At 43.7% G+C, this 27309-nt stretch overlaps 1 protein-coding gene across 4 annotated transcripts; it reads left to right on the top strand.

Annotated features, from left to right (window-relative positions):
- The first annotated feature begins 1772 nt into the window (after positions 1-1772).
- On the top strand, positions 1773-24549 carry SAP130 (Sin3A associated protein 130). Of its 4 annotated transcripts, none has more exons than XM_035132715.2 (21): positions 1773-1925; positions 4467-4584; positions 4737-4972; positions 6285-6443; positions 6675-6786; positions 7731-7855; positions 8538-8662; positions 9350-9500; positions 10037-10127; positions 10431-10535; positions 10999-11140; positions 11980-12098; positions 13667-13969; positions 14887-15061; positions 16986-17090; positions 18265-18623; positions 19678-19923; positions 20228-20353; positions 20947-21050; positions 21960-22073; positions 23650-24549. In XM_035132715.2, the coding sequence occupies exons 2-21, from the start codon at positions 4473-4475 to the stop codon at positions 23806-23808; spliced, it is 3168 nt and encodes a 1055-aa protein (XP_034988606.1). In that variant the 5' UTR covers positions 1773-1925; positions 4467-4472; the 3' UTR covers positions 23809-24549. The 4 variants fall into 4 exon arrangements, with proteins under 4 accessions (XP_034988606.1, XP_034988607.1, XP_034988605.1 ...); XM_035132716.2 differs by having other exon boundaries at positions 19675-19923; positions 20950-21050; XM_035132714.2 differs by having other exon boundaries at positions 19675-19923.
- The last annotated feature ends 2760 nt before the right edge of the window (positions 24550-27309 follow it).

Below are 27309 nucleotides of genomic sequence, written 5' to 3'. Positions count from 1 at the left end.
CATTGTCAGTCTAATATTGCTTGCCAGTATTCATTCACCAGCATTGCCCACATCACCACCTCCCCTTCTATGAACTTGAACATCTATATACTGTATATTTGACAACTTCCCACCATCTGAGACTCCCCACCAGCTCCATATCTAAAATCCTCACGTGCAACACCACCTATCCCTCCCAATCCTGCCAGCCACAGTGCGGCTTCACACAAGTCTCCTTTTTTCATAAAGGAATGGCCACCTCCACCACCCCATTTCACATTCTTCCCCATCAGCAGAAGTGTTGGCAGATCATGTACTCTCCACCCTCCTTAAAACTGCTGCTGGTGGTTTAAAATAAGGATCTGGATGCTAAGGCATGCAGTCCATCTTGGCTGTGAATCCTGGAAGATCTGGTCTTTTGCCTTGCAGGCCTTCTTCCAACAAGAATGGGAGGGTGAGGCCCACACTGACTCCAGCTGCAGAAGCTGCAGCTCCTACACAGACCCTTGGAGGTGTTTGGAATTTGTTTTTGTTGCAGGGGGTTGTTGCTGTTTCTTTTTTGTATCTTTATTTTAGATATTGTTATTTATGTGGAAATTGTTCAGTTTGGTTGTGTATTTTCTAATGATTTGTTGATTATGACTACAGTACTGTACTTTTGTTATGCTGTAGTTATGTATTTTTCATGTTGTAAGCTACCTTGAGCATTGCTTGAACTGCGGAAAGGCAGCATGCAAATAAAATTATGTAAAGGTAAAGAAGGTAAATGATCCCTGGACAGTTAAGTCCAGTTGAAAGCAACTATGGGGTGCGGTGCTCATCTTGCTTTAGGTCGAAGGAGCTGGCGTTTGTCCACAGACAGCTTTCTGGGTCATGTGGCCAGCATGACTAAACCGCTTCTGGCGCACCAGAACTTCTCTGCCCTAAGGAACCATTTACTGGGCTGAAGCTGGTTCAGTATTTATTACGTTCCTCCGAGGAGCGCTAAGTGGTGTACATCTCCCTGCTTTATTCCTACAACTGTGAGGTAGAATGTGGCAATTAGTTTATGGAGGAGCTTCACCGTTGAGCATGGATCTGAACCTGTGCCACCACCCGGCCTTCTCTGACACTGTACTGGCATTGCAATATACTCCAGTGAGTATAGGAGGAATGCTACAGGCTGCACTGGGGACCCTTCCCTTGTATATGACAGCCCAGTGTTGACGGCAATTGTCCAAGAGTCCACGCCTGTCCATTATATTCCATGTACTACAATAATATTAATATTAGCCCCGTTCATAACCAGTGAATGAGATGCTGCTAAAATACAGAGAACTTATGTGTTTTTAAATAACGAGATCACAGCAAAGGGGCAATAATAAACCTTTTATTAAGGGTCAGGCAGGTAAATGTTAGGCAGAGCGGGAGCAATACGGCTTCAGGGCAGCCCCGCTTTTTATTTTCTTAGCCTGGGTTCGGAAGTGGGAGCGGGGAAAATAACTGACAGCTTCCAGGTCGGTTTCCCGCCATCTCACCAAGAAGCGGACCGTCCCGTTCTCCATCCAGAAGCCATTTACTAAAGCGCTCCGAAGAAAGCAGACCAATCCTAACCTTGGTAGGCGGAGGCACCTAAACGACCGTCCCGCCTCCTTTCAGACAGCCAACCGGAACCCTCTCGCTTCCCCCAACATCTCGCGGCATTATCTATGGGCGAAGCTCAGTTCTCGAACTACAGCCCCCAGGAGCCTCTGCGGAAGCGCCGCATCAGCCAATCGACGCGCATAGCGAAGAGAAATTATCACCGCTGTGGGCAGGACTAGGCGAGACCCAATCAATCGAAAGGGGGGAGGGGATGCTTTGCTGCGGCAGCGGAAGCAACACTCCCGACTGAGCCCCCTCAGCGTCGGCGAAAGAAGCGGCTCCGGAGGCTACTCCGAGAGGCTCCGCCGCCCCCTCGGCTGCAGGTAACTCGGCGGGTGAGGGGAGGGCTCGTTCCGGGAGCGGGGCGCCAGGGAGAGGCGCCGCTCCCTCTGGCCAAGCCCCTGCCGAGAGTAAGTCGGAGCTGGGCGACCGAGTCCTCCTCACTCACGACGACTGCTTGGGGTATTCGCGGCGGGCGCCGCAGCCTTTTTATTCTCGCTGAACATCCGGGTCCCTGGCCCTGCGCGTCTGTTTCACATAGTGATCAGGGAGGGAAGGGAGGCGGGCCCTGGCTACTCCTGATTAGCCATTACCTGTTTTCCCATTGGTAGTCAGGCGTAGCCTGTTTGGGCTTCCCCATTGGTTGGCAGGTTTTGCTGCCTTCTATGCTGGGCTGGCTCGCTATGGGAAAGTGAGGGGTTCCAATTGGCTGCCCGGAGAGGGGGCGGACTTCGCGCATGCTGTAGTGGGCGGAGCTTATGCCGAGAGGAGAGCTCCGCCCAAAGCGAGAGAAAGGGGAGGGGCCTCGGGAGCCGCCCCTGACCGGCGACTGTCCCTTTGACGCCTTGTGCTGCTCGCTGCGGCGTCTCCGCTGCTGAGTGTTGGCTTCTCCCGTCAAGATTCCGCTCTCAACTTGGCCCGATCGCGCCTGTCTCGGAAGCCAAAAGTTGGAAGCGGCGGGTTTGCGGGCGGGTGAGCCGGCCCAGCTGTTGCAAGCGGCGCTGTTATAATCGTATTGATCGTACCGGTAGTGGCCCTTCCACGACCAGCGCAGTTTAGGGTCGGGGGTGCGGGATGGGGTGGGGCGGGGCAATTGGCTTGTTTCCCAGAACAAGGGGGAGAGAGAGCATCCCCGAAGAAGGAGCTGCTCCTGGATTCCCCTAGATCTCGCACTGTGCACGTGCAGTCATTACCCCTGATGACTTCATGTTAGCTGCGTTCTGCTGCCAAGCAAGTAATTGAAATACTGTAGGTGTTGCCTGCAATTGATGTTAAAAGAGGGAGAAAAACACATGAAAGTTGAATTCACGTTTGTATTGCGGTGTCATAAAGTGTGTTTGGAGTTGATGGTGATGTAGAAGTTATGATCGTGAAGGATGTGAAGACTGATTTAGTCTTCCCTAGCTTGCTGCCATCCAGGTGCAATTTGACTTTATCTCCCATCAGTCCTGCTAATTGGCCATTCCAGCTGTCACTGATGGGAGCTGGAGTTCAGAACTGGTTTATGTGATTACTGATGTCAGGATCCAACACCTAACACTCCATTATGCAGCCCAAGATTTGCTTATTCAGGAATAAGTTCTCTGTTCAGTAGGGCTTTCTCTCTTGTAAGTGTGCACAGCAGATGTTTAGCTGTTCAGTGTAGTTGTATTGTTCTGTGTAGTTGTACGCTTCCTCTGGTTTCTGCATGGCTGCTGGTTATTTCGACAGAAGTATATAGTAGTTTGTGTAGAACTTTTGAGTTGTTTGGAAGCCCTCTGCCTGAGATCCTCGAAACTAGACAGTAAAGTAAACAATGCTGGTATAATTAGACCAATGGTCTGGTTTTACATTTATAGTCACTTTCAGTGTTGCTATGTAGCTGGCTCAGCTGTTGCACAGAATTAGCTGAGTCTTTATGATTGCATTGGGGTACCTGTGTGTGACAGCTATGTATACATGTGTAATCTTTCAATATAGATTTAGTATTTAATACCAGCCTCACCTCCTTTGGAACTGCATGAGGATTTCATATTATTCTGGAAACCACAAAGTCCATATCAGAACAGAGGTCTCATTGGCCTCTGCAGAGCCAGTGTTTTCTTTTCTTACAGAAATATCCTACATATGCTTTCTCATAAGTAAATCTCATTCAGTTAAGCAGGGGTTCCTTCCAGGAAAGAGTATAGAGGATTTTAGCCATTTACAAAGTACAAGATAATTACATCTATGATTTCTTTTTATTTTAAGAATTTCTGCCCTGGTCTTTAAACACCATCACTGTATTTGTTTTGTGTAGATGATGGTATGTTTGTTTGATGTTCAGTATATGATTAAAATACCTTGATATAGATGTCTAACTTACACAGGTGTTTGGATAGCAACTGTTACTTGTAGATATTACTAATGTTAATATTGAGTCTTGATTTCATAAGTTAATTATAGCTCTGGGTTTTTTCAGATAGTTGGTAGAGAAGTCCCAACTTCGAAAAGTTGTAACGTTAATACCTCTGTACTGTACACTTTTCTGGGAATAAGATTCATTGAACACAGTGGGACTTATTTCTGAGTAAACATAAGTTGGCACTGTGCCAGGCCTATGTATTGCTACTTTATTATTTGCACATGGTGGTTGTCACTTGAACCTGTGTTACTATTTTTAAATATATTAACACACCAAAATTTGTTTATTAAGTTACTGAACTTGGTTGAACTGTTTGGATTTTGGATTTTAACCAGATGGAGAGCTTGCATGTCATTTGTCAGTAGCTACTCTGTGCATACATATGTAACCTACAGGTAACTTAATTTGCTGGGATTCCTCAGTAACAAGGACTTCAGTAATGTGGACGTATGAATTATTTGTAATTCTGTGTTTTCCATAGGTGGAAATGAGTTCTCAGCAGTTTCCCCGTTCCGGACCACCTCCTACAAGTCTAGGACCAGCTGCTCCTCCGATCTCTACCAGTGGATCTACTGGATTGATAAACCCAACAACTACAGGTAAGGCAACTACAGAATTTGTAGTTGATCTACTAAGGCTTCAGTATACTTTTTTGGAAGTAAGTTCCATAGAAATCAAAGACAGCATTCCTGTGCCTTGCCTGTTTCTAGTCCTGTTTTCTTTCTAAAATTTCATACATTTTTCTATTTAGTGAGTGATGAACCCAGCCGAGAAATGGAAGTTGCTCCCAGAGATCATGTGGTCCCTGGTGGCTCTCTGCAGTCCCGTGAAGAGAAGCAGGAAACAGTGGTAGTCCGGCCATATCCGCAGGTGCAAATGTTGACTCAGCACCATACGGTACAATCTGGTGTGCCAGTTACAGTAGCAGCTCCTCCAGCACATTTAGCTCCAGCAGTGCCACTTTCTTTTTCTGAAGGTCTCATGAAGGTAATGAGAGCACTGTTTTTCAAGTATGGAATAGGGGTATTTAATAGCACTAATTTAATGCCATGGCAAAGTTAGCTCAGGCTAGATTTAAGTTTAAGTGCAACTTTCTCTTCATTTTAGCATGTAGTTGTTTATATATTGCAACTGCCTTTGATTCCCTGGGACAGAGAAGGGTTAATACTGTTATCTGGTGCTTTCTAAAAAAAAAATCTTTTGAAACCTTTACCTTTGAAGGCAGTCTGACAAGGGACTGGACTAGGACATATGGATGTTCATAGTGATGGAGCAAATATGTTTTCTGTTATGCCAGAGGGGTAGGACTTGAACCAATAGGTTGAAATTACAAAGAAATGCTCCCTATTGGTACAAACTGTGCCTCAGAAGGTGGTGGGCCCTCCTTGTTAGATGTTTTAAAGCAGAGGCTGCTAAGCTAACAGTTATGCTATAGCCACTAATTTTCTGCATTAGCAGGGATTCTAAGTGATTTCAAGTCCTTTTCAACTCTGTGAATATATGAAAAGCTCAGTCAAAATATCCTACTGCCCATCTTTTAAACATGCCACTAAATTCTTCCTGAAAAGTGCTGGGCACCCTGGTCATGCCCCCTTACAAGAGCATTCTAATTGTCAGCTGTGCTGGCTGGGGTAATGGAAGTTGTGGTACAAAACATCTGGAGGGTACCAGTTGCTGACGGCTTCTCTTTGCCATGCATGAATAAGAACTGTCGGAGGAGGAAGAGGTTCACAGTACCTAATTGGAAAGAGGCATCTTGTCTCTTGCGTCATCTTCCCCGTACACTGAGGCTGGCAGTGAAATGATAATCATTGGGAATCTTAATCCTAAACAGTTTGGCTTAGAGAAAGTACAGCCCCACAGGTTTTGAGAGTTGACGGTCTCTGTTCTAGGGCAACTAGTAGGGAGTTGCGTAATTTCAAACCCTAGGCCTATTTCTTGTTAAGGGGGAGAGAGCAGGATTACAAAAAGTTTCAAGGAAATTGGTTGATGGGGTATGTCTGTCTGTGTGTTAACTCCCAGTAGCTGTCTCCAAGATTAAAGCTTTTTGTACTAGTTACTTGATCTTAAGAAAGCAATATTTCTGCACGTAGATTCTGCACATATTATTCTCTTCCGAAGAATAATGTGTATAGAGAAATTCAAAATAATTTAATTAAACTGTGGCTACCACTAAGTTTGTTACAGGTTTTCTTTTCGCATCAAGGTAAGATAACTGGTGCATACTTGCGTTGTTCTTATTTGTTCTGTTGCCACAAATTTCTAAGAACCAGTAGTTGTATCTTTATGTTCTTTGCAGCCTCCCCTGAAGCCTACCATCCCTAGCCGCCCTATTGCACCAGCTCCACCCTCTCCTCTCTCCTGCCCCACCAAAGTCCCAGGGCAGGTTACTGTAACAATGGAGAGCAGCATCCCACAGGCCTCTGCTATTCCCGTAGCAACAATCAGTGGACAACAGGTAATCATTTTCTTCTTCTAAAGTAACTTTTTTGTTTGTTGAAAGTCATGGAAAGCAAATGAAGCACTGTGAACCACAAGTACCCACAGCCTTGGTTTGTATCTCCTACCATAATAATTCATATCTAACCTGTACTTTCCAATGGCTTAACTGTAGTGTGGTTGTATATGAAGCATTTCTTGTACATTACATCGAGACAATTTCCCACACACAATCTGTTACTGTCTGCAGGGACATCCCAGCAATGTGCACCATATCATGACAACCAATGTTCAGATGTCAATAATCCGAAGTAGTGCTCCTGGACCACCATTACACATTGGAGCGTCTCACTTACCTCGAGGTACATAATACTTTCTTGGAATGATTGATTATGTAATGAACTTATTCTGGACAATGTGGGCAAGGTTGATGGGAGTTGTAGTCAAGCAACATTTGGAGGACACCATGTTGGCTGCCCCTTGTTTAGAATATGCTGTGGATCACATGCCGTCTACATTCTGGTGTCAACTGCAGTTCAGATGAGCCAGATTCTTTATATACCAATTTATATACAAACTAGTCTAATTCAGCCCGTTAAGAAAACGGGCGCTAGAGGTGCGACGGGGCCGCGGCCTTCCCTCCCTTTCTGCACTCGGCCGCGGGGCGCGCTGGGAACGCAATTAAACAAAGCGCTCTCCCATTGTGTCCCGCGGCTGAGCGCAGAGAGGGAGGGAAGGCCGCGGCCCCGCCGCTCCTCCCACAGGCCAGGTAGGGTTGTCAGGAGGCGGCGCTACAGGGGAACGGGAGGCAGAGGGTTGGGGGGGGGAGAGAACGCGCGTGCATGTACGTCCCGCCTCTTCGTCCAGTCCCTGTGTCTGTGGGGCACATGCGCATTAGCGCGGACAAAGGGACACAGAATCTGGACGCAGAGACACAGGGACTTTATTATATAGGATTGGCTTCAAGTCCTGTTCAAAAGATTAGGCTCAATTCAATACCCCTGTAAAATAATCTGCAGTTCAAGCCAGCTGGAGAAACCTCATTCATCTGAAGGGAGGAGGGAGCATACAGCTCCACAGCCTATTCTCTCAATGGTTTATGCAGCTGAGGGATATTGCCGATACACAACCCTGGTTGATGTTACCACTTTTTCTTTCTTTTTTGCAAATTGCTTTGTTTAGCCAGCACTACTAATGACACTTTTAATTCTTTGTGTCATGTATAAAGAGTCGCGGCCGCTCTTACACTTTTTGAAAAGGGGACTGTCTTAGGGTTTGTCTCAGTTTTACATGGGATTTTCCTCAGGTGCGGCAGCTGCTGCTGTGATGTCCAGTTCTAAAGTGACAACTGTCCTGAGGCCAGCTTCACAGTTGCCAAATGCAGCGACAGCTCAACCAGCAGTTCAGCACATCATTCATCAACCTATCCAGGCAGGTGACAATTGTGCAGTATTATTGTTGTTGTTGTTTTCAGATTCTTTTGGACTTTTCTTAAGTGGGAAACCACTTACATAGTTAAATGAACTGTAAAATCTGACAACTTGTTCTTGTGACTCAAATTCTTCAGCATTGCAGGCCAAGATTTAAAGAACCTGTAAAGGGAGCAAACTAATAATATTCTCCAAAGAGTGAACTTTAGATTAAATCCCCCAGTTAAGAGCTTTCAATTTTTGTAATGGTTGGTTGGCTTTTAGCTCCTTTTGTGTGCAGTAGTGGCTGGCACAGGTGGGGCTGCATTGCTTTCCTGACTTTCCAGTGCTGCACTTCGCTGCCAGTTACCAAGGGGGATAAGCAAGGCAGCAGGGAGCTCAGTGTGGTGCAAGCACAGTTGTGGAGCCTACCATGCCAAGCTCTGTTTATATGTAAAATAGTTCCTAGTTTGTAAGGTTGCCAACAGTTTTTCTTTATAATTTGTTTACAAAAATAATCTACATATTGCTAAGGGAGAAAAATATGCCTGGCAATCAAATTATCTGACCCTTAGAGAGACTCAGAGGTCCATTTTTTACAAAGTTTTGCTATGTGTGATTTGTTTGCATTTTAGGCAGTGAATTATTATTTTTAATTATTGGTTGAAAGCCCTAATGACATACTTTTTCCTTACCTGCCACAGTCCCGGCCTCCTGTGACAACTTCAAGTACCATCCCTCCTGCTGTAGTAGCAACAGTGTCAGCCACGAGGGCCCAATCACCTGTTATTACGACAACGACAACACATGCCACAGAAGCTACCCTCAGGTAACCACTACACCCATTAACAGTACAATCAGATGTGTTTATTTGGAAGTAAGTCACTCTGTGCTCAGTGGAGCTTACTCCCTAGTAAATGTGTCTTGGGATTGCTTTCTTAAATAAAAAAAATGTATAAACAGTGGTACCTCTGGTTAAGAACTTAATTTGTTCCGGAGGGCCGTTCTTAACCTGAAACTGTTCTTAACCTGAAGCATCACTTTAGCTAATGGGGCCTCCTGCTGTTGCTGCGCCGCTGGAGCACGATTTCTGTTCTCATCCTGAAGCAAAGTTCTTAACCCGAGGTACTATTTCTGGGTTAGCGGAGTCTGTAACCTGTAGCGTTTGTAACCCAAGGTACCACTGTATGGTGATTTAACTGAGGGCCACTTTACACAATATGGCCATCTAATGGGAGCTGCTTCAAACTGCCTCCCTAGGCAGCTGCTCAATGAAAGGAGCCATTCTGTGTGCAGCATCTTGCTATGCAGCTCAACTAAGCACCCTTTCACGTGGTGGCCATATAATGTGAAACAGCATTGATTGAACTGTCCAGAAGAAATGCTGTTGGTGCATTAATTCATGTAATGCACAATGAAGAAGCCATTCTAAACTCCATTGTGGTGTCTCTTCATAAAATGAGTCGACGGACTGTTAAGTGCTTTCAGAAAAGGAACCTTAGATTGTGTTTTCCAGCCGGCCAACGTTGTCAATTCAGCAGCACCCACCTTCTGCACCTATCAGTATTCAGCGCCCTGCACAGCCACGGGATACAGCAACCAGAATTACCCTGCCGTCCCATCCAGCCATAGGAACACAGAAACAGCAGCTTCACACCATGGCTCAGGTAAATATTATAAGCATGGTCAGCGCAGTTTTTTCCATGTTGTTGTCTGACTTTTACCATATGGTTTTATAAGGTAGTTGAATGAGGTTTCATGACATGAAACAAAACATTGTTGGTCTGGACAGGGGGAGGGAAACTTCCAACCCACGATCCTCCATTCCTAAGCCTGGAGCTTCTTTCCTTTCGGGAACACAGTCTGCCTCCTTGCTTTCTTTAATCTGCCAAGCAAGTCTAGCCTTCCTTTCCTCTTCTAGGCCACTGCTTTTCTACTTGGTGTTTGATATACCTAGCATCTTTCTTTTGCTCAGTCCTCTGGTGCTGCTGGTGTTGTTGGTTCATGGCATCCTGCTGTGCTGTGGCTGATAGTCTAGCTAGCTTGTGGACTCTCGTGAGCTGGTCACTTGGACCAACAATGGGAGCCCATCTACTCCAGCTCCTCTGTAAAGCATCAGATCGGGGGAAGTGCCATCTCTGTTCCAAGATGCCGAAATATGCCAATCATGGTTTCTTGACAGACAACTTTTTCCCCCCTGCAGAAAACAATATTTAGTACTGGTGCTCCAGTGGCAGCAGCAACTGTGGCCCCTATTTTAGCAACCAATACCATTCCTTCGGCAACTACAGCTGGTGAGTATCTACAGCTCAGCATTTCTTCTGTACAAATACAAAAGCCAGTTACTAGGGTTGAAGTATCCTGCTTTAAAAAAAGCCCTTTATCTCTCATGATTTTAACGTGATTTTGGAGGCTAGGCACACATGGAAAACACTACCCCAGTTACTGCAGGAGCAGCCTAGGGGTGTAGCTGTTCTACAAGGAGCAACAGAAAGTTCCTAGCTTAGAAGTTTCCATATTTTTGTGATGTACATTTTCCGTCAAAGGCACAGACTCTGAAGAATGCTTAATTGCTTGTGCACCTTTCTTCCTTTCAGGTTCTGTATCCCACACTCAAGCACCTACAAGTACAATTGTCACAGTGACTATGCCCTCACACTCCTCCCATGCAACGGCTGTGACCACCTCAAACATCCCCGTCGGTAAGAGAGCATCAGTTCTGAGCTTCATTGTCATTTGATCTATCATTTTATTTTCTGCTGGGGACAGAATGGACTAGGGGTGAGGAAACTTCTTTGATTCCCACAGGACAACTTTGACAGGTGTCTGGTCCCACCTACCTGCTGAAACCCCTTGTGTGGGGTTTCCAAGCTGGAGAATTACAGCACAATGGGTGTTGTCAGCCCTGTGCTTTGCAACCTTCCCTGCACTGCTCCTTTCCACCCATCTTGTTAAAGGTGAAAAGTAGCCTCACTGGGTGGCTTCAAACAGTAGTGCTGGGCAGGAGAAGCAGGTTCCCCTCCTTGAGCAAGCCATGGAGCAAGCTGAATGGAGGTTGGGAGTGCATCTTGCTCCAGCAAAGGAACAACCAGAATCTGCTTCCTAGTATGAATCTACTATAGTTTACTTTGTGAATAACTGGGATGTCTTTTTTTCACTGTATAGCTAAAGTAGTCCCACAGCAAATTACGCACACTTCCCCTCGCATCCAGTCTGATTACACTGCAGAGAGGAGTAATCTCATTCCTATATCGGGGCACCGGGCATCTCCAAACCCAGTTGCCATGGAAGCTAGAAATGATAACAGGTAACTGAATGAATTTACTCACATAGGATAGGTACTTAATCGTCTTGGTTATATTGCATGTATGTTATATGTGAGGACATCTGCAAAAATTTAATGAAATGTGTTTTGATCTCTCAGTTAACTTAAGTACCCAAAGCTAATCCTATGCACACACATATCTGAGAGTAAGCCAAATTGAACTTGGTAAGATTAGTTTCAGAATAGATGTGCATAGGATTGCACCAGCTAAGGCTTTGCCTATTTCTGATGAAAGAAGTGCTTGTGATTTTGGAATGATTTGAACCAATCTGGCTGAAAAGACATCTAGGTAACCAAGCCGCAATTTAAGCTTCCAGTTCTGTGAGTTATGGACAGTGCGCTTCAAATTCTACAGTTTGTTTAAAAGGGTGTGGATTCAGGGAATTGTCAGGTTCATGAGGAGCAAATAATGCTGCATGTCAAATTCGGCTCCTGCATTTCAGGGCAGCTGTACATGAAGAGAAAGGAGCTGCATTGTTAGGAAGTGGAAAGAGTGTCTGGTGTATACATGTTCTCCAAACAGACTACATAGAGACATGAAGTATGTGCAAATGTAGAAACTCTTTCACTTCACTTCTTCTGTTTACTCTTGATTGAATTATACTGTCCAACATTGCCAGGGTATAGAAAGAGGGTTTGAATTTGGAAGCTTTTTGGGTGTCCTTCCATGTAGGTAAATGTGATGGCCCACAAAGAAGCTAGCAAACCAGAACAGTCGATTGCATTGCAACAAAGGTTAATTAACAATCACTGCTACAATTCATTTGAAGGCTACAATTATATTGTTGTGTCTAACATTTAATTTATCTTCATTCCTCTAGACAGTCAGTACCTGTTCAATTCCAGTACTTCTTACCAACATATCCACCGCCTTACCCTTTGGCTGCCCACACTTACACACCAATTACCAGCTCTGTATCCACTATACGCCAATATCCTGGTAAGGAATCTCAAAGTTTGATTTACGGATGAGTTTTAGAGCAGCTACATAAATGAGCTTTCTGCATAAAATTTTCTTTTTTAAGTTCAAAGTGGGGTTCCAAAGTACATTGGGAAAGAAGCAAAGGTTATTTGGCAAATTTAATATTTAAAATAATTTTTTAAAACCTCTCTGCGAAGCTTGCTTGGTCCAGTATACCTGAAGGAGCGTCTCCACCTCCACCGCTCTGAGGCCCAGTGCCAAGGGCCTTCTGGCGGTTCCCTCGCTGCGAGAAGCCAAGTTACGGGGAACCAGGCAGAGGGCCTTCTCGGTAGTGGCACCCGCCCTGTGGAACGTCCTCCCATCAGATGTCAAAGAGAAAAACAACTACCAGACTTTTAGAGGACATCTGAAGGCAGCCCTGTTTAGGGAAGCTTTTAATCTTTAAGAAATTAGTGTATTCTAACATTTCTGTTGGAAGCCGCCCAGAGTGGCTGGGGAAACCCAGCCAGATGGGCGAGGTATGAATAAAAAAATGTTGTTGTTGTTGCTCAAGTCAAGATAATGATGAAGCAGATCAGCAAAGGATGTTAGTCGTTTTGCTAAAGACTTCTGGCTTCGCACCCTCCCCAAATCTGCTAAGGAGAATTGGATGAATCCCCAGAAAAGACTGGGGGGGGGGTGCACAGGGGGCCCAGAAGGAGAGGAAATTCCATTGCACAGCTAGAGGTCTTTGTGCCAACAGAACTACTTTGGTGACTACCCCACATGGTCTGTTTTTTTGACCCCAAACATAGTTGACTGCCAAGGGGAATTTTTAATCTAAATGATTTTGGGAATTCTGCAATTTTTAAGTTTTGGTGATTCGCCGTTCTGAAAAATTGGTGTTTTGTAATTACTCTCAAATTGACTTGTTTGTTTCTTGTGATTTGTTTCGCAATGGCTACTGCTACAAACAAAAATCCTCCTGACAGTCCTCTTCCACACTTCTCTTGGATGTCCTGTTGTTTTTGGAAACGGGTTTGCTGTTAAATCTAAACTGGCAAATTGTGGTTTGGGCAAGCTCTCTAAACCAGGACTGACATTGTGGAATAACTTCTAATAGCTTGGCAGTTGAGGTGAAAGTTTAACTGGCGAGTCTCTGCTTTGTGTTCTCAGCCATTGTATTACATGAGCTCACATGAGGGTTCAGCTGCTCTATTCCAAACTATTGGTGTTTCATCCAGTAATGACCACTTCTAAATTACTTCAGCTAATCAGAAAAGTTGTGATAGCTAGACCCTAGCTGTGAAAGGGCCATATGTTTTCTTTGGAACGGATTCTTTTTCTTAGCATAACCTCAACAGTGGATTGAGGATTATTGTAATTCAGCTTTAGCATTATGAAGCAACTGTTGCTGCTGTATAAACGTAATGCTGGAAGGGCTGGCTTATGAATCTTATTTAATCTGTTGGCATCTTCAGTAGGACCACAGATGTGTGCAGAAACTACAAGTATTTAAATACAAAATCTAACAATGCTGCTTGGCAACACAAGATAATAAATTGGCTGTTTTGTGTGTAATTAAGTCTATTGTTTGGTATTTCCAGTTTCAGCTCAGGCGCCAAATTCTGCCATAGCGGCTCAGACTGGAGTAGGAGTGGCCTCCACAGTTCATCTTAATCCCATGCAGCTGATGACAGTGGATGCATCTCACGCCCGTCATATTCAGGGCATCCAGTCTGCACCAATTGGTGCACAGGGTATACAACCAGCACCCATCAGTGCACAAGGAATACAGTCTGCGCCAATTGGAACCCAAGGGCTACATCCAGCTGCCCCAATTGGCACACAGGGTCTTCAGACTGCACCAATGGGTGCTCAACAGCCACAAACTGAAACCAAGACATCAGGTAACTAGCCAAGAATGCTTGTGTTGCGAGCAAAATTGTCCATAACTATTCCTCTTGGGGTTTTTTAATTAGTCATGCAATTATGGCTACAATACTACTATGAACGCCTGCTTAGAAGTTCTGTTGAGCTTGGTGGGGTTTATGATTAAAAATGCATAGGTTTGGGCTGTCACTAACATGGACACCTGCCATTTCTGTTTCTGCATCAAACACACTGCTAGAGTCACTTAGACATTTTATTTTGTTTGCCAGATACTCTGGTAAGTAAAAAGTATTTGCTGTTCCCTATCTCCTAGCAAAAATATATGATCAAGTTTGTGGGTGGTTTTCTTAAACTGGGCTAATTAGAGTTTTAATCCTGTGTATACATTTTTGAGAGAGCCCCATTGAACACCTTGAGTTAACGTTTGTAGAACTGAGCAGCAGATAGTTTTAAATCAATAAGCCTGATATCCAATTTTGGTTATACTGTTAGTAGATCAATTTAAAAAGATTGACTTAAGTCTATTGAAATAGAAAAAAAATCCTTCAGTAGCACCTTAAAGACCAACTAAGTTTTTATTTTGGTATGAGCTTTCATGTGCATGCACACTTCTTCAGATACACTGTGCATGCACACGAAAGCTCATACCAAAATAAAAACTTAGTTGGTCTTTAAGGTGCTACTGAAAGAATTTTTTTCTATTTTGCTTCAACTCAGACCAACACAGCTACCTACCTGTAATTAAGTCTATTGAGTTCAGTGGTTCTGCTCCAGAGTATGATTTGGATGGCTGTCTCCTTAAATTTGGCATTTGTTGAGCAACCATAGAATGGAACAACATTCCCACTTCTTATTTTAAGAGAAACAGCTTCTGGTTAAATTTCTCTCGCTTTTGTCTGCTACCTCCCTATAACCTTTTTGTTCCTTCCATCAGTGGTCTTGGCAGACGGAGCCACTATTATGGCCAATCCAATCAGCAATACATTCAACACTGCTCCAGCTTCAACTACAGTGGTACAAACCCATAGTCAGAATGCCAGTTCTAGTACACCAGCCCAGGGTTCATCCCCTCGCCCAAGCATTCTCCGGAAGAAGCCCACTACAGATGGGTGAGTAAAATTGCAGTTGCTTTGGTAATGTGCAATCTGCTTGCCACTGTACAAGAAATAGTGTTGTATCTAATAAAACCATCCTGTTGGTGCAAGGATTTGTGCCTGCGCAATGGGATTTCCTTTCCCTCCGCACCCCCCCCCCAAATGTCTTCTGTGGGTTCTCCAGTCCTCTGTAGGAGATTTGGGCCAGGTGTGCAGGGATGGGAGAGGGAGAAGTCTCATTGCACAGATGAAGGTCCTTGCACCGACAGTACAATATTGTTTGATACAACCCATAAACTTGTAGCATTCTGTTCATCAATCATCTTACGTATGCTGAGCATTATGACAGAACCAATAAAACATGCGAGAAACCATGGAATATGTATTTATTAGTGAAGACTTACACCCTGCCTTACCTCCAGTACATAGCTCAAAGCAGCTTACAAAAACAGGGGTGTGTGTATTTTTTAAAAAATTCAAAACTAAAAATAAGTTACAGAGAAAACAGAATAACAGATCAGTAAAAGTAGAAGAGTAAAAACACTTCAACACAGGGACCAGGCAATTTCTTAAAACTAGCCACTGTAGGGGGCAACTGTATTTCTTCAGGAAGTAATTTTCATAGTCTGGAGTGAGTGGTGCAGGAAGCCTAGGTGTGGGACCCTAAGCAGGTCCTCAGTGCTGACTTCAAGGCAGAAGTTGGACAGCATAGGGAGAGCTGTTCTTTTAGATAACTAGGTACCAGGTCGTTTAGGGCTTTATATGCTAACTAGCTGGCCCTGCCACGCGTTGCTGTGGCTAATCCCTGTGACTATCACCACCCTGTGTCGATCCATGACGTATCCCGTCCCCCCCCATCCCCCGGCTTTTCCCTGTGATTCCCCCCAACCTGTCCCGTCCCATGACGTATCACGCTCCCTCTTCCCCCCACCCCCGGCTCTTCCCTGTGACTGGTCCCACTGTGTCCTGACCTATCCCCTCCCCTCCTCTCCCCTCCAACCCCCACCCAGGCGAGTCAGTACCTCCATTCAGCCTAGTCTGTAAAGGCTTCGGCCTAGTATGTAAACGGCAGCCGAGGTGCTGTTGAGAGGGAAGGTTCTATAGGTGTAGCTACCAGTGTAGCTGGTACCAGTGTAGCTGACGCTAGAGGGCGCCGGTTTGCAACCTGGTTCTTTTCCCAGCATGCACTTTTGGCTGAGTGGTGCATTCTGGAACAGGGTTTTTTTGGGGTTTCACTTGGCGGAGGTGTGGCATCTGTCTTTGAAAACCTTATAAGAGCCTTCGGACATTCGCTTTGGACGTTGTGTTCAAATTTGAACAGAATCGGTGAAGCAGTTTCGGAGAAAAGTGGATAGTAACCCACATGCCCAGTTTACATTTTTATATATATAGATAGCAGAACTTTGAATCAGGCCCAGTAACTCACAGGCAGCCAGTGCAGAGCCTTAGGAATTAGTGTTACATGGTCCATGCTGTCCAGCACCATTCTGTACCAGCTGTAGTTTCGGAACCACCTACAAGGAAAGAGCTCGGTCACCTGTGTTTGGTCAAACCCGCTTTACATCTTAAGTAATCTATGCTCTAGCCATCTTCCGACATGTTTCATTGCCCAAAGCCTCGTGAGAAACCAGGACTGGAGAGGGCCCCTAGGTGCAATTGTGTCAGTGGTCTATATCATCTTCTTTTCCACAGCAAGACTAGGGTCTTTACAGGAGAGGCAGCTGTTCTGTTTGGAAAATTTCCTAGTGAATTCAGGAATCTTTTGGATTCCATTAATCTGCTGGAGTGAACAATTCTAATCAGCCCCCCAGCTGGAGCCTATATAGGATAAATACAGCAGAAGAGACTAATAGTACACTGTTTTTAAATTAAGCACCCTTGGCAACTATTGTAATAGTTTTGCTTTTCAGAAACTACTATATTCATGGATATTTTGCAGGTTGGCGGTTAGAAAAAGCCTCATCCCTCCGCAGCCATCTGAGGTATCTGGCACTCGAGTGGAAAGCTCTATGAGGAGTGCATCTGGATCGCCAAGACCAGCTGGGTAAGATCTCATAATAAAAAGATATGTAAAGCATTCAAAGTATTGTAATTCTAACTTGGCAAAAAATGGTGAAAGAGATGTTGGCTGTTCTTACCCATTGCAAAATAATAAGCTCTGTGGAGACAGCTGGTGCATACTTACTTCTGGGTAAACGGGAGTTCAGTGAAATATTCAGTGATGATCACTGAGCTGTGCAAGCAGATTAGGACTTGGGGAACATAAAATAGGGAGCTATTTTAAGAGTTTTGAATTACTTTTTCTCAGATCACTACAATATGCACATACTGGCCATGTTCAGATATAAGCCTGTCCATAGCCATAGTTAGGCAAGATAGTCTTGCCAATGAGCCATATGATGGTGCCTACAGTTTTAGCACTCCTTGTTTTTTTCTCCCCTTTGAGTGGGAAAACAAACCACAGAGCAGGTGGCTTAGTGCAGTGTTTCCCAACCTTGTGCCTCCAGCTGTTTTCAGACTACAATTCCCATCATTCCTGACCACTGGTCTTGCTAGCTAGGGATGATGGGAGTTGTAGTCCAAAAACAGCTGGAGGCACAAGGTTGGGAAACACTGGCTTAGTGGATCAGACAAAAATCTGTTGTCCAAAATGGGGTCCAGTGTACTGGGGGTCATCTGTGCTAAAATGTATTCTTAGCTTGATAGTTTTTAGCATGTAAATTTGACTGGCTTACTGTCAAATTCTGTCCAAACCAGCACTCCTGGTTCCTTTCTGCATTTGAAAAAACATGACCAGGAAGCCAATGTTCTTGGTATCCTGAATGTGATTTCTTTGGGAGAAATAAATCAACGGTTCTGATTCAGGCATAATGCTAAAACCTCTTTCGTTTGGACCTCATTTTTTGATATAGCACTGGAACCCTAAGATGTTTTTACATGGTATTGTCAAGATTCTGAAGAAACGGCATTAAACTTGGTAACTTTATTTCACAATTTCTGGTGGGCTTGTACTACTTAGATTCTGGAAACCCAGACTTCCATCTACTTATGTGATGTCACCATATTGTAAGATATGTTTCTAGAAAACTGCAAAAAACAACAACACCAGAACAAAATTAATCTTTCAGAGGCTCTGCATTTCTATACAGTTATGGTAGTAGGATCTTGAATAAGTGAACCTGCTAACTTTTTCCTTTTTTGTTTTTTGTTTCATTTAGTGCCAAGCCAAAACCAGAAATCCATGTATCTATGGCCACTCCAGTGACTGTATCTGTGGAGGCAGTATCCATTCAGAGCAATGAACAACCTCCAATTGCAGTCCCCACTTCCCAGCAGCCACCAGCTGCCATTCCAACCATCATCACAGCAGCTAGTCCACCTTCGCAGCCCACAGCTGCCCTGTCAACCATTCCAGGAACTGTTCCTGCTGCTGCACCGACTTCAACCACAATTGTGGCAGCTCCTCCACCTCCACCAGCCATGGGTGGCGTCCTCTCTACAGTATTGGGCCCCGTTGTACCAGAGATAAAAATAAAAGAGGAAGTGGAACCCATGGATATAATGCGCCCAGTCTCAGGTAGATTTCTGCTTAAGCAATCACAAATGAGCTGCTCAAAGTAGGTACAAAAGTCCCACACCATCTCCTGCAGAGTGGCAGATAATAATTAGAATGTTAGCTGCTTCATTTTAAATTATATTTTTATTTTAGTTGAGAGTTTATTAAGAGCAGGACCGTAGCTAGCATGTCACTGAAAGCTCCAAGAGTTGCATAGTTAAAATGGCAGGTGGAAATAAAAGAATACAGTAGTACCTCTGGTTATGAACTTAATTCGTTCCAGAGGTCTGTTCTTAAGCTGAAGCCATTCTTATCTTGAGTTGCGCTTTCGCTAATGGGGATCCTGTTGTGCACGCGCCTGTGGTGCGCAATTTCTGTTCGCATCCTGGGGCAAAGTTTGCAACCAGGAGCAGCTACTTCCAGGTTAGCAGAGTTCGTAATCAGAAGCATTTGTAACCAGAGGTACCACTGTACACTTGCTATTAAAGTTTCTGGAGAGATCAAACATTAGTGGTTAATTCTGCTCTGTAGTAAACACTAAGAGGACAGTTGTGCAGCCTTAGTGAGAAGTCTCTGTTCAAGGCTTTTACTCTTAAATTCAATTTGTTAAGGAATTTCTTGTAAGTTACTTTTGCTGTAGTAGTTTGCAAACACAAACTGCCAATCGATTGCGCTAAGGGTGCCTTGCAGCTTTATTGGGAACTGAAAGAGCCCAAACGCTGTCGCTGTCATAGTAACCATAATCCCAGGAAAAAAATAGATCAGGGAGGATTGAAACAAAAGACCGTTTGCTTAGCTCTGCTCACTCTTATTCATGACATAAGGCCAAACCATTCAAAAGAAAATCAGGAGAAAAGTATATATATATATATATATATAAAAGCTCTAAGATCCTTGAGAGGAGGGACTCCAGGGAAACATAATGTTCTCCTCTTACAAAGGCACTGCACTGGCAGTTAGCATCTGGTCTCTAGCATTACAGTCTTTTGAAGACAAGGGTATGGGATCTAGAGCTGCCTTTGTTTTACCTGTCAGTCTGTTAAAACATGTCCCTTCCTGTCTTCTCTTTCAGCAGTTCCTCCATTGACTACAAATACTGTCTCCCCGTCTCTTACACTGCTGGCCAACAACCTTTCAGTGCCCTCTAGTGACTTGCCACCTGGTGCCTCTCCAAGGAAAAAACCACGAAAGCAGCAGCACATAATCTCTACAGAGGAAGGGGATATGATGGAGACTAATAGCACTGATGATGAGAAATCCACTACCAAAAGCTTGCTGGTAAAAGCAGAGAAGCGCAAGTCACCTCCAAAAGAATATATAGGTGAATGGAAATAAATAAATAATTGGTTGGTTGTCATCTTCTCCAAGTAATACCCATCCACCCAAAATGTAAGGTTGCCACTAGAAAAGGAATTTGAGCTAAAAATGATCAACTTTGGGTCTGTCCGCCCCCTGCAAAGATCAGTTTTTCATGGCAGATTATTATTGGGGGGGGGTCCTGTTGGAGCTGAATTAATCTCTAATTCAAAGTATGCTGCCCCTATCGTGGGATCACATTTTCTTTCCTAGCTCAAAATGCAAGCACCTTAAAGAGGTTTTAGTTATTTTTCTCAATCTTGCTTTAGATGAAGAAGGTGTGAGGTATGTGCCTGTACGCCCTCGGCCACCCATAACACTGCTTCGCCACTATCGCAACCCATGGAAAGCTGCCTATCATCACTTTCAGCGGTATAGTGATGTCAGAGTGAAAGGTATGTCTTCCTGTCATTACATTTTGCATGGGTCAGTGAACAGATGTGTTACAATATTAGACAGGTCTACTTGCAAACATTTAACCTCTGATATAGGATGTGCAGCGAATTGCCTAGAAACATATCCACCATCTAAAGCCACTGTAATATTTGTACTGCAGAGGCAATATTAATACACATCAGTTTTCCTATTGTTACTGAGGTTTAGTTATACATAAGGTAATAGAGAACCTCAGCTGACAGGAAATAGTCCCTGTATAGTTGTTTGCTCTCACTCTCTGTGTCTGACTAGCAAAATGAATTATGCAAGAAAAGTGGGTGCAAGGAGATTTGCTTACTTTGCATTATGTATTTATTGAATACAAATACTCAAAGCAAGCCCCACTCCACCCCTGTTGAGATCACAAAATTTGGCTGTTGCATTATTGCACATCTGACCCTGGATCCCTGTTCCTGCATTCAGGTTTCACATACCAGGTACACAAATGACTGCTGCAGTAAACTTAGTATTTTTGTAGGTCAAGGAATAAGGTACATTTCACCTTTTAAAACCTCATTATTTGCTTGTGTCTTATATTTGACACTTGTTCTAGAAGAGAAGAAGGCTATGCTGCAAGAGATCGCTAATCAGAAAGGTGTCTCCTGCCGTGCGCAGGGGTGGAAGGTCCACCTTTGCGCAGCACAGCTATTACAGTTGGTAAGTGGGGGAAATGGGATAGTTTCATATAAAATAAGGAAGAAATTCCTCCAAGAAAAGCCTTAGCCCAGCAAGCTTTCTGAAAGGTGATACAAAACTATATCATATATATACAAATATATCATTTATATTATTTTTAAAAATTACCATCAGATTGATAAGACTATTGGAATTGGATTCCCTTCAAGATTGAGGGATACGTTGTAGGTTGCAATTGAATATATGTATATCAGGTATGAATGGAAGGTTTGATCCAGGCATAAGAACTGATGCATTTTATACAGATGCTCAAAACTGGCAAATCCCTCCCTCTGGTGCACAGATCTGAAGAAGTGTCTGGGATTCTGCTGCAGACTTGAGGAGGCAGCACTTTTCCACATTCCTGGATGCTTCTATTTCAGGTGGGGGTGATGTAGGTGCTTTGTATTCTAGCACCAAGCTCCCAAGGCCATGAGGAGTACTATGGAAATGTGACATTACATTGTGTATGTAATTTAGGAGTACTGGGGCCACTGATGGCGTGTGAAATGAGGTTTTGATCTATGTATAAGAGGACTTAGAACCTCAAAGCATATATTTCACAGGCATCGGATGACAGTTACTTATACATAGGGAGTTACTGTTGTACTGCATTGTAAGAAGCATAGACTAGGACCCATGTTTCCTCATTCTGAAGTGGGACAGCCCTGCTTCATTTTGAAGCCTATTTCAGAGAGCATCCCATTGCAGTTGCAATAAAGACATTGTAACCTTAAGAAGAGGAGCACTGTTCTGTCAGCAGTGAAAAATAGTACTGAATCTTTTGAAAGCAGTTGTATGAGCAGATGGGATTTTTATAGCTTATGTAGCCCTTGATATGAAACTGTGTGAAAATGTTAGGTGTCCTTGCCAAATTCTAATATTTTATAGACCAACCTGGAGCACGATGTGTATGAACGGCTCACCTCCCTACAAGAAGGGATCATTCCCAAGAAAAAGGCAGCAACTGATGATGATTTGCATCGAATAAATGAACTGATACAGGTAAAGGCTTATTGTTCATTCCTTCAGTTTGGTGATTTGCAATTGGTATTTTTTCTTAATTTAAATGGTGGGACATGCTTTTTTAAATGTGAAACAAAGAACTGTTAAAAGAGGGAAGTAGAAAATGAAGCAGACTAAACAAACCCACAGTATTTTAGTATAGCCACTCAAAATAGTAACCTATTAAAAAACAACACATATGGTTATTTTTTTAAAAAAATGAATAATTTGGGATGTATTTAAACACTACAACAAATAGAAAATGGATATTCACAGGTTCCATGGTTTTGTGCTTGTTCAAAGCCTGAGCATAATATATAATAATTTCTAAAAGTGAGGGGACACAGACACACCGGGCGGGGGGAGAAACAGAGAGAGAGAAAAGAACTAGTCCATTAGTCTCAAAAAATTGTTCTTCAAACACTGGTGGAAGGCCAGTGCATTGACACACTGAATTACTCCTTTAGGAAGAGCATGCATCCAGAGTATATAACTTCGTAATAAAGAGTAGATACATGCATAGTTTTATACACTTACATTTTATCTTTTTAATCAGGGAAGAATATGCATTGATCTGTTTCTATTGGACTGCTTTGGACATTATTTTAAACTGTGATTTAGCGTTGTGTACATAAACCTTTGGCTTCTGCACTTCCATCCTCTTTGCAGCAGCCATAAGGAAGATACCCATTTTTAATTAACAGCAGTTTAGTATTCCATTCAAACTCTAAATTATGGTTAATATTAATTTTGGTTAGGGAAACAAGCCATCTTAATCAACCATGGTTTGAAATTGGCTTGTTTCCCTAAACTATAATTAAAAGTTATCGTTGATCCAGGTTTGGACATGACTCTCTTCCTTGCCACCATGCAAGAAGTGGAAAGGGGAGGGGGAGAGCACACAAGCCTCATTCAAGCAACACTAAGTTCAGCATTGCGTCCAAATGAGGTTGCTTTCGCCTTGAAAGTTCACCATTATTACTATGTGTCTTGAAATGCAAAATGTCTCTCACATAATACATTTGATGTAGTTGATGGATTTCTGTATTTTAATATTTTGTTGGAAGCTGCCCAGAGTGGCTGGGGGAGCCCGGCCAGATGGGCGGGGTATAAATAATAAATGTCTATTGTTATTATTATTGTTGTCAAAACAAAAATAAAAAAATCCTTTCAGTAGCACCTTAGAGACCAACTAAGTTTGTCATAGGTATGAGCTTTCGTGTGCATGCACACTGTATCTGAAGAAGTGTGCATGCACACGAAAGCTCATACCTATGACAAACCTAGTTGGTCTCTAAGGTGCTACTGAAAGGATTTTTTTAATTTTTGTTTTAACTACATCAGACCAACACGGCTACCTACCTGTAACTGGTACATTTGATGTAGAGAGTCTAATTTCTTAGATTATTATTAGCAGAAAGTGGAAACATACTTGTTCATCTGTTCTTAAACGGCTGTTTGTTTTAAAATTCTTTAGGTCATATACTATCTGACATTTCAATGTGGTTGTTTAAAGATTACTTGTGTGCCTATGAGGCATTCAGCAGCTTAATATCAGTCCTGTGTTGTGTTTCAGGGGAATATGCAGAGATGTAAGCTCGTAATGGATCAAATAAATGAAGCTCGAGAATCCATGCTAAAGGTCTTGGATCACAAAGAGCGTGTTCTGAAGCTTCTCAATAAGAATGGAACTGTCAAGAAAGTATCCAAATTGAAGAGAAAAGAAAAAGTCTAGAGCCAGAGGTATAAAGACTCTGGAAACAAAGGTTGTACAGAACAGTGTTAAGGCTCTTTTAATTGGGGGTTTGTTTTAGAGAGCTACATCTGAGTAAGAAGGACGATGGATGGATACGTTGGAGCCCAATGACCTTAAGGGATGATTATTGATCTATCAAAGGAGCAAAGATTTTTCTCAGGCTTGTCCCTGTTTAAACTCTTCACAGTCACATTTTGTTTAGCCCTCTTGATGTGCCAGTGCCTATTAATTGGAACCATTGATGCAAACGTGATAGACAGTCCCTGTCCTTCCATCCTACAGTTTTAGAGATAACTTCACAGGTTTGTACAATGGATTCTGCAGCAGACCTCAAGAACCATCTATCTTGAAACTGTTTGGACATGACTCTACTTCCATGTAGCCAACTCAGTTTTTTGCTCCTTAAGATCTTGCAGTGGCTAGAGCAGCCTTCATAAACCCAGTGCCACTTGCACTGGTGGTTCTGCTACATTTAGAATCTTAAATGGTTCTGAAGTCTCTAGCTGTCTATTTTTTAAAAAATACATTTCAAAGTGATTTGTAGTGTTGTTGAGTGTGTGCGTGTGCCCATGTTGGTGCTCTGGGATATTGTTTTCAAAGTACTCTCATACAGCACAGTACTTCCTGTAGCTGGTGTGATGCTCTTCATTGTGTTACATACAATTTGTGCTATATGACATCCTGGAAACATGAATAAAGGATTTGGAGGATTTTGTATAACAGGTGCATCTAATTCTGTGCCACAGATCCCAGCAAAGAAAAGCCAGATAAGAACTATAGGGAAGTAACTGCTTTCCTTCAGGACATTTAAAAAAAACACAGATTGGTAATATGGACAACAGTTACACTTTTAGCAATCTAGGTTAAACATATTTTCATCCACATTTGGTATTTCTGTAATAAGCTGCTATCAGTTCTCTTAGTACCATAATTATATAGGACATAACACTGGCAAAATCCAGCACATACAGATTCCATTCAGTGGGAGGGGCCACTGCCAGCAAAAGGAAAACAACCGCAGTGGGAGGAGTGCAAACACACACACACACACACATCCATAGCAATTCCACTTGGAGCAGCCAGTCTAGATGCAGCTCCCAGCATGTACAGTATCACCCACCATGCATGCTGCTGGCCAGGCACCCAATAGAGCACCCACCCATACTAGGGCAGAATGAGATGAGCTACCATTAGCAGAGGCCAGTGAGTCTGAGCGGGCCTGCTAGTGCAAAGGTAAGGCATGCGGGAGGGGGGGGGTGTCACTCAAGTGTAGATTGCCCCTTGACTACAAGCTCATCAACTTCTTCAATTTCCCTAGAAGCCCATATCCAAATAGTAGCAGAGGGAGCAAGAGCGGGGGCAAGGGGGTGTTTCTGGAGATAAGGACAGTGGTGCTCCAAAATCTGGGGAAAGGGGCATGTCTAGGCAGTCAGTGGGAGGGTAGCCACCACACCCACAACAGTTGGTGGACCCTGGAGGAGTAGCATGCCTGTACAAAGAAAGGGATGTCGCAGGTAGGTAGCCTTGTTGGTGTGCCACAGTTGAAACAAAAAGTGTGCATGCACACGAAAGCTCATACCAATGACAAACTTAGTTGGTTTGTAGGGTGCTACTGGAAGGAATTTTTTTGTTTTGTTTATACCAGGGATGGTTCACAAGCTCATTGCACTGGAGCATTGCCAAGCACACCTTTTTTACACCTTTCCAGGAGTGCTGAACAAAGCCAGATCCAGGGCTCAAGATGCCTTTGGGGGAGGGGAGCAGCTGGGCGAGCTGGTCAGCCTCTTGGGCACTGCCAACTCCTTTCTCTGCTTCTCTAAACATGGCACCACCATGTCCATTTCCAACCTATCGGGTCTGCTCCATACTAACAGTATTCAGAATGTCCTCCTGGGCTTGCATTACCCAGTAATAGGGCATTTCCAATGGAATGTGGCATGGGTAGTCCACCCTGTGTCCCATGAGGCTGCACTGCCAGCCTTGAGGTAGAGCGTGCCAGAATCAGGTATGTGTTCTATGAAACTGTTGTCTTCTAGTGCAACCACCACTATCAACGCTATCTACATGATGGTGACATGCAGTATCCAGTGTCCATCTCACATGAAGGCTACAATGCCAGAAAATGTTCCTAACTTCTAGATCCTTAGTTTCTAACCAGCTACATCTGCTGGAGGACCACAGGGGGCTTTGGGGTAGATGTGTGAGATGGATTAACACATAGCAACATCCAGACAGGAGAGGCCATTGATAACCCTTTTACTTCCCCATGCACACAGCTGAATACCCATGGGTACTCAATGAAGCCCTTTATTCTATTCAAATAGTCATTGGGGACACTGAAGATGTGATTCCATGGCCTGCATCACATGGTAGGGCAATGTGACCCACTCTCCTGAGAAGGTATCCAAAGTTGTGATGGCCTGTGTGCTATTCTCTATATTGTCACGCACAGAAAACTATCCATGGGCAAGGTTAGTACTGTGCTGCCACACCTCACTGTGGAAGGAGCAGACATGGTTGACAAGAGTGAGTTGCATAGGGTTGCAATCTTCATGCTGTTGGTACTTGGGACCACACAGGTAATTCATTTAGTGACAATCAACTTGACTTGTGTAGCCCTTGGCATGCTTTCCTTCCGCCCCCCTCCCCCATTATCCAAATTTTAATAACAGGTTTTGCAATTACTTGCATTTCTTTTTAACAGACATCTTCCATCAGCAGTGTGGGGTGGTAACCAAGTAAGTATCCCCAAAGAGTTCAGGATGTTTACTATCAAAATGCAAGTGCATAAGGCCTGCAGCTCTTTAAACAAGACTCAATATTAAAACACTCCTCCTTTGAACATAGCTGCCAAGTTCTCCCTTTTTTAAAGGGAAATTCCATTATGCTGAATAGGCTTCCTCACGAGAAAAGGGAAAACTTGGCAGCTATGGAAGGCTTTTAATTACTGGTTGGATAGCCATCGGTCATGTATGATCTATTTGAGATTCATGCATTGCAGGGGTTAGACTAGATAATGACCCTCGGGATCCCTTCCAACCCTACATTTCTACGATTCGTTTAATTCTTAGTGTGCGCTGCCTTGGCTGTTTGTTTACAAATAAATCAATCGATAAATCTTTTGGCTTTCAAGCTGCTAAAAATCTCTCATCTCTCTTCTCTCTCTGTGTGTGTGTATGTGGAGATATTCCTGCCTGCAGCAGACAACCACCATTCACCGCACTGGAGTGCCTATTCAGACTGCAGTTTGAAGCACAATTGCGGGAGACCAATTCCCCTTGACCTCAACTGAACCTTCTCCTGACTCAAGGCGTCTGGGCTTCAGAAGTACACGGCAGCCTCGCTATGAACAACAGAACCCAGGCGACATTTCTAACCCATAGAGAAAGACATCGAATTTCTTAAGCAAATGATAAAACTCCCTGTGCCTCGCGCTGCCTTCTCCGTCTAAATAACCCGATTGGCGCGGGGGGGGGGCGG

This window comes from Zootoca vivipara, chromosome 5 (genome assembly GCF_963506605.1).
Source record: "Zootoca vivipara chromosome 5, rZooViv1.1, whole genome shotgun sequence".
Taxonomy (NCBI): Eukaryota; Metazoa; Chordata; class Lepidosauria; order Squamata; family Lacertidae; genus Zootoca; species Zootoca vivipara.
Note: the sequence above shows the minus strand (reverse complement) of the source record. Positions and strands in the feature narration are given on the sequence as shown.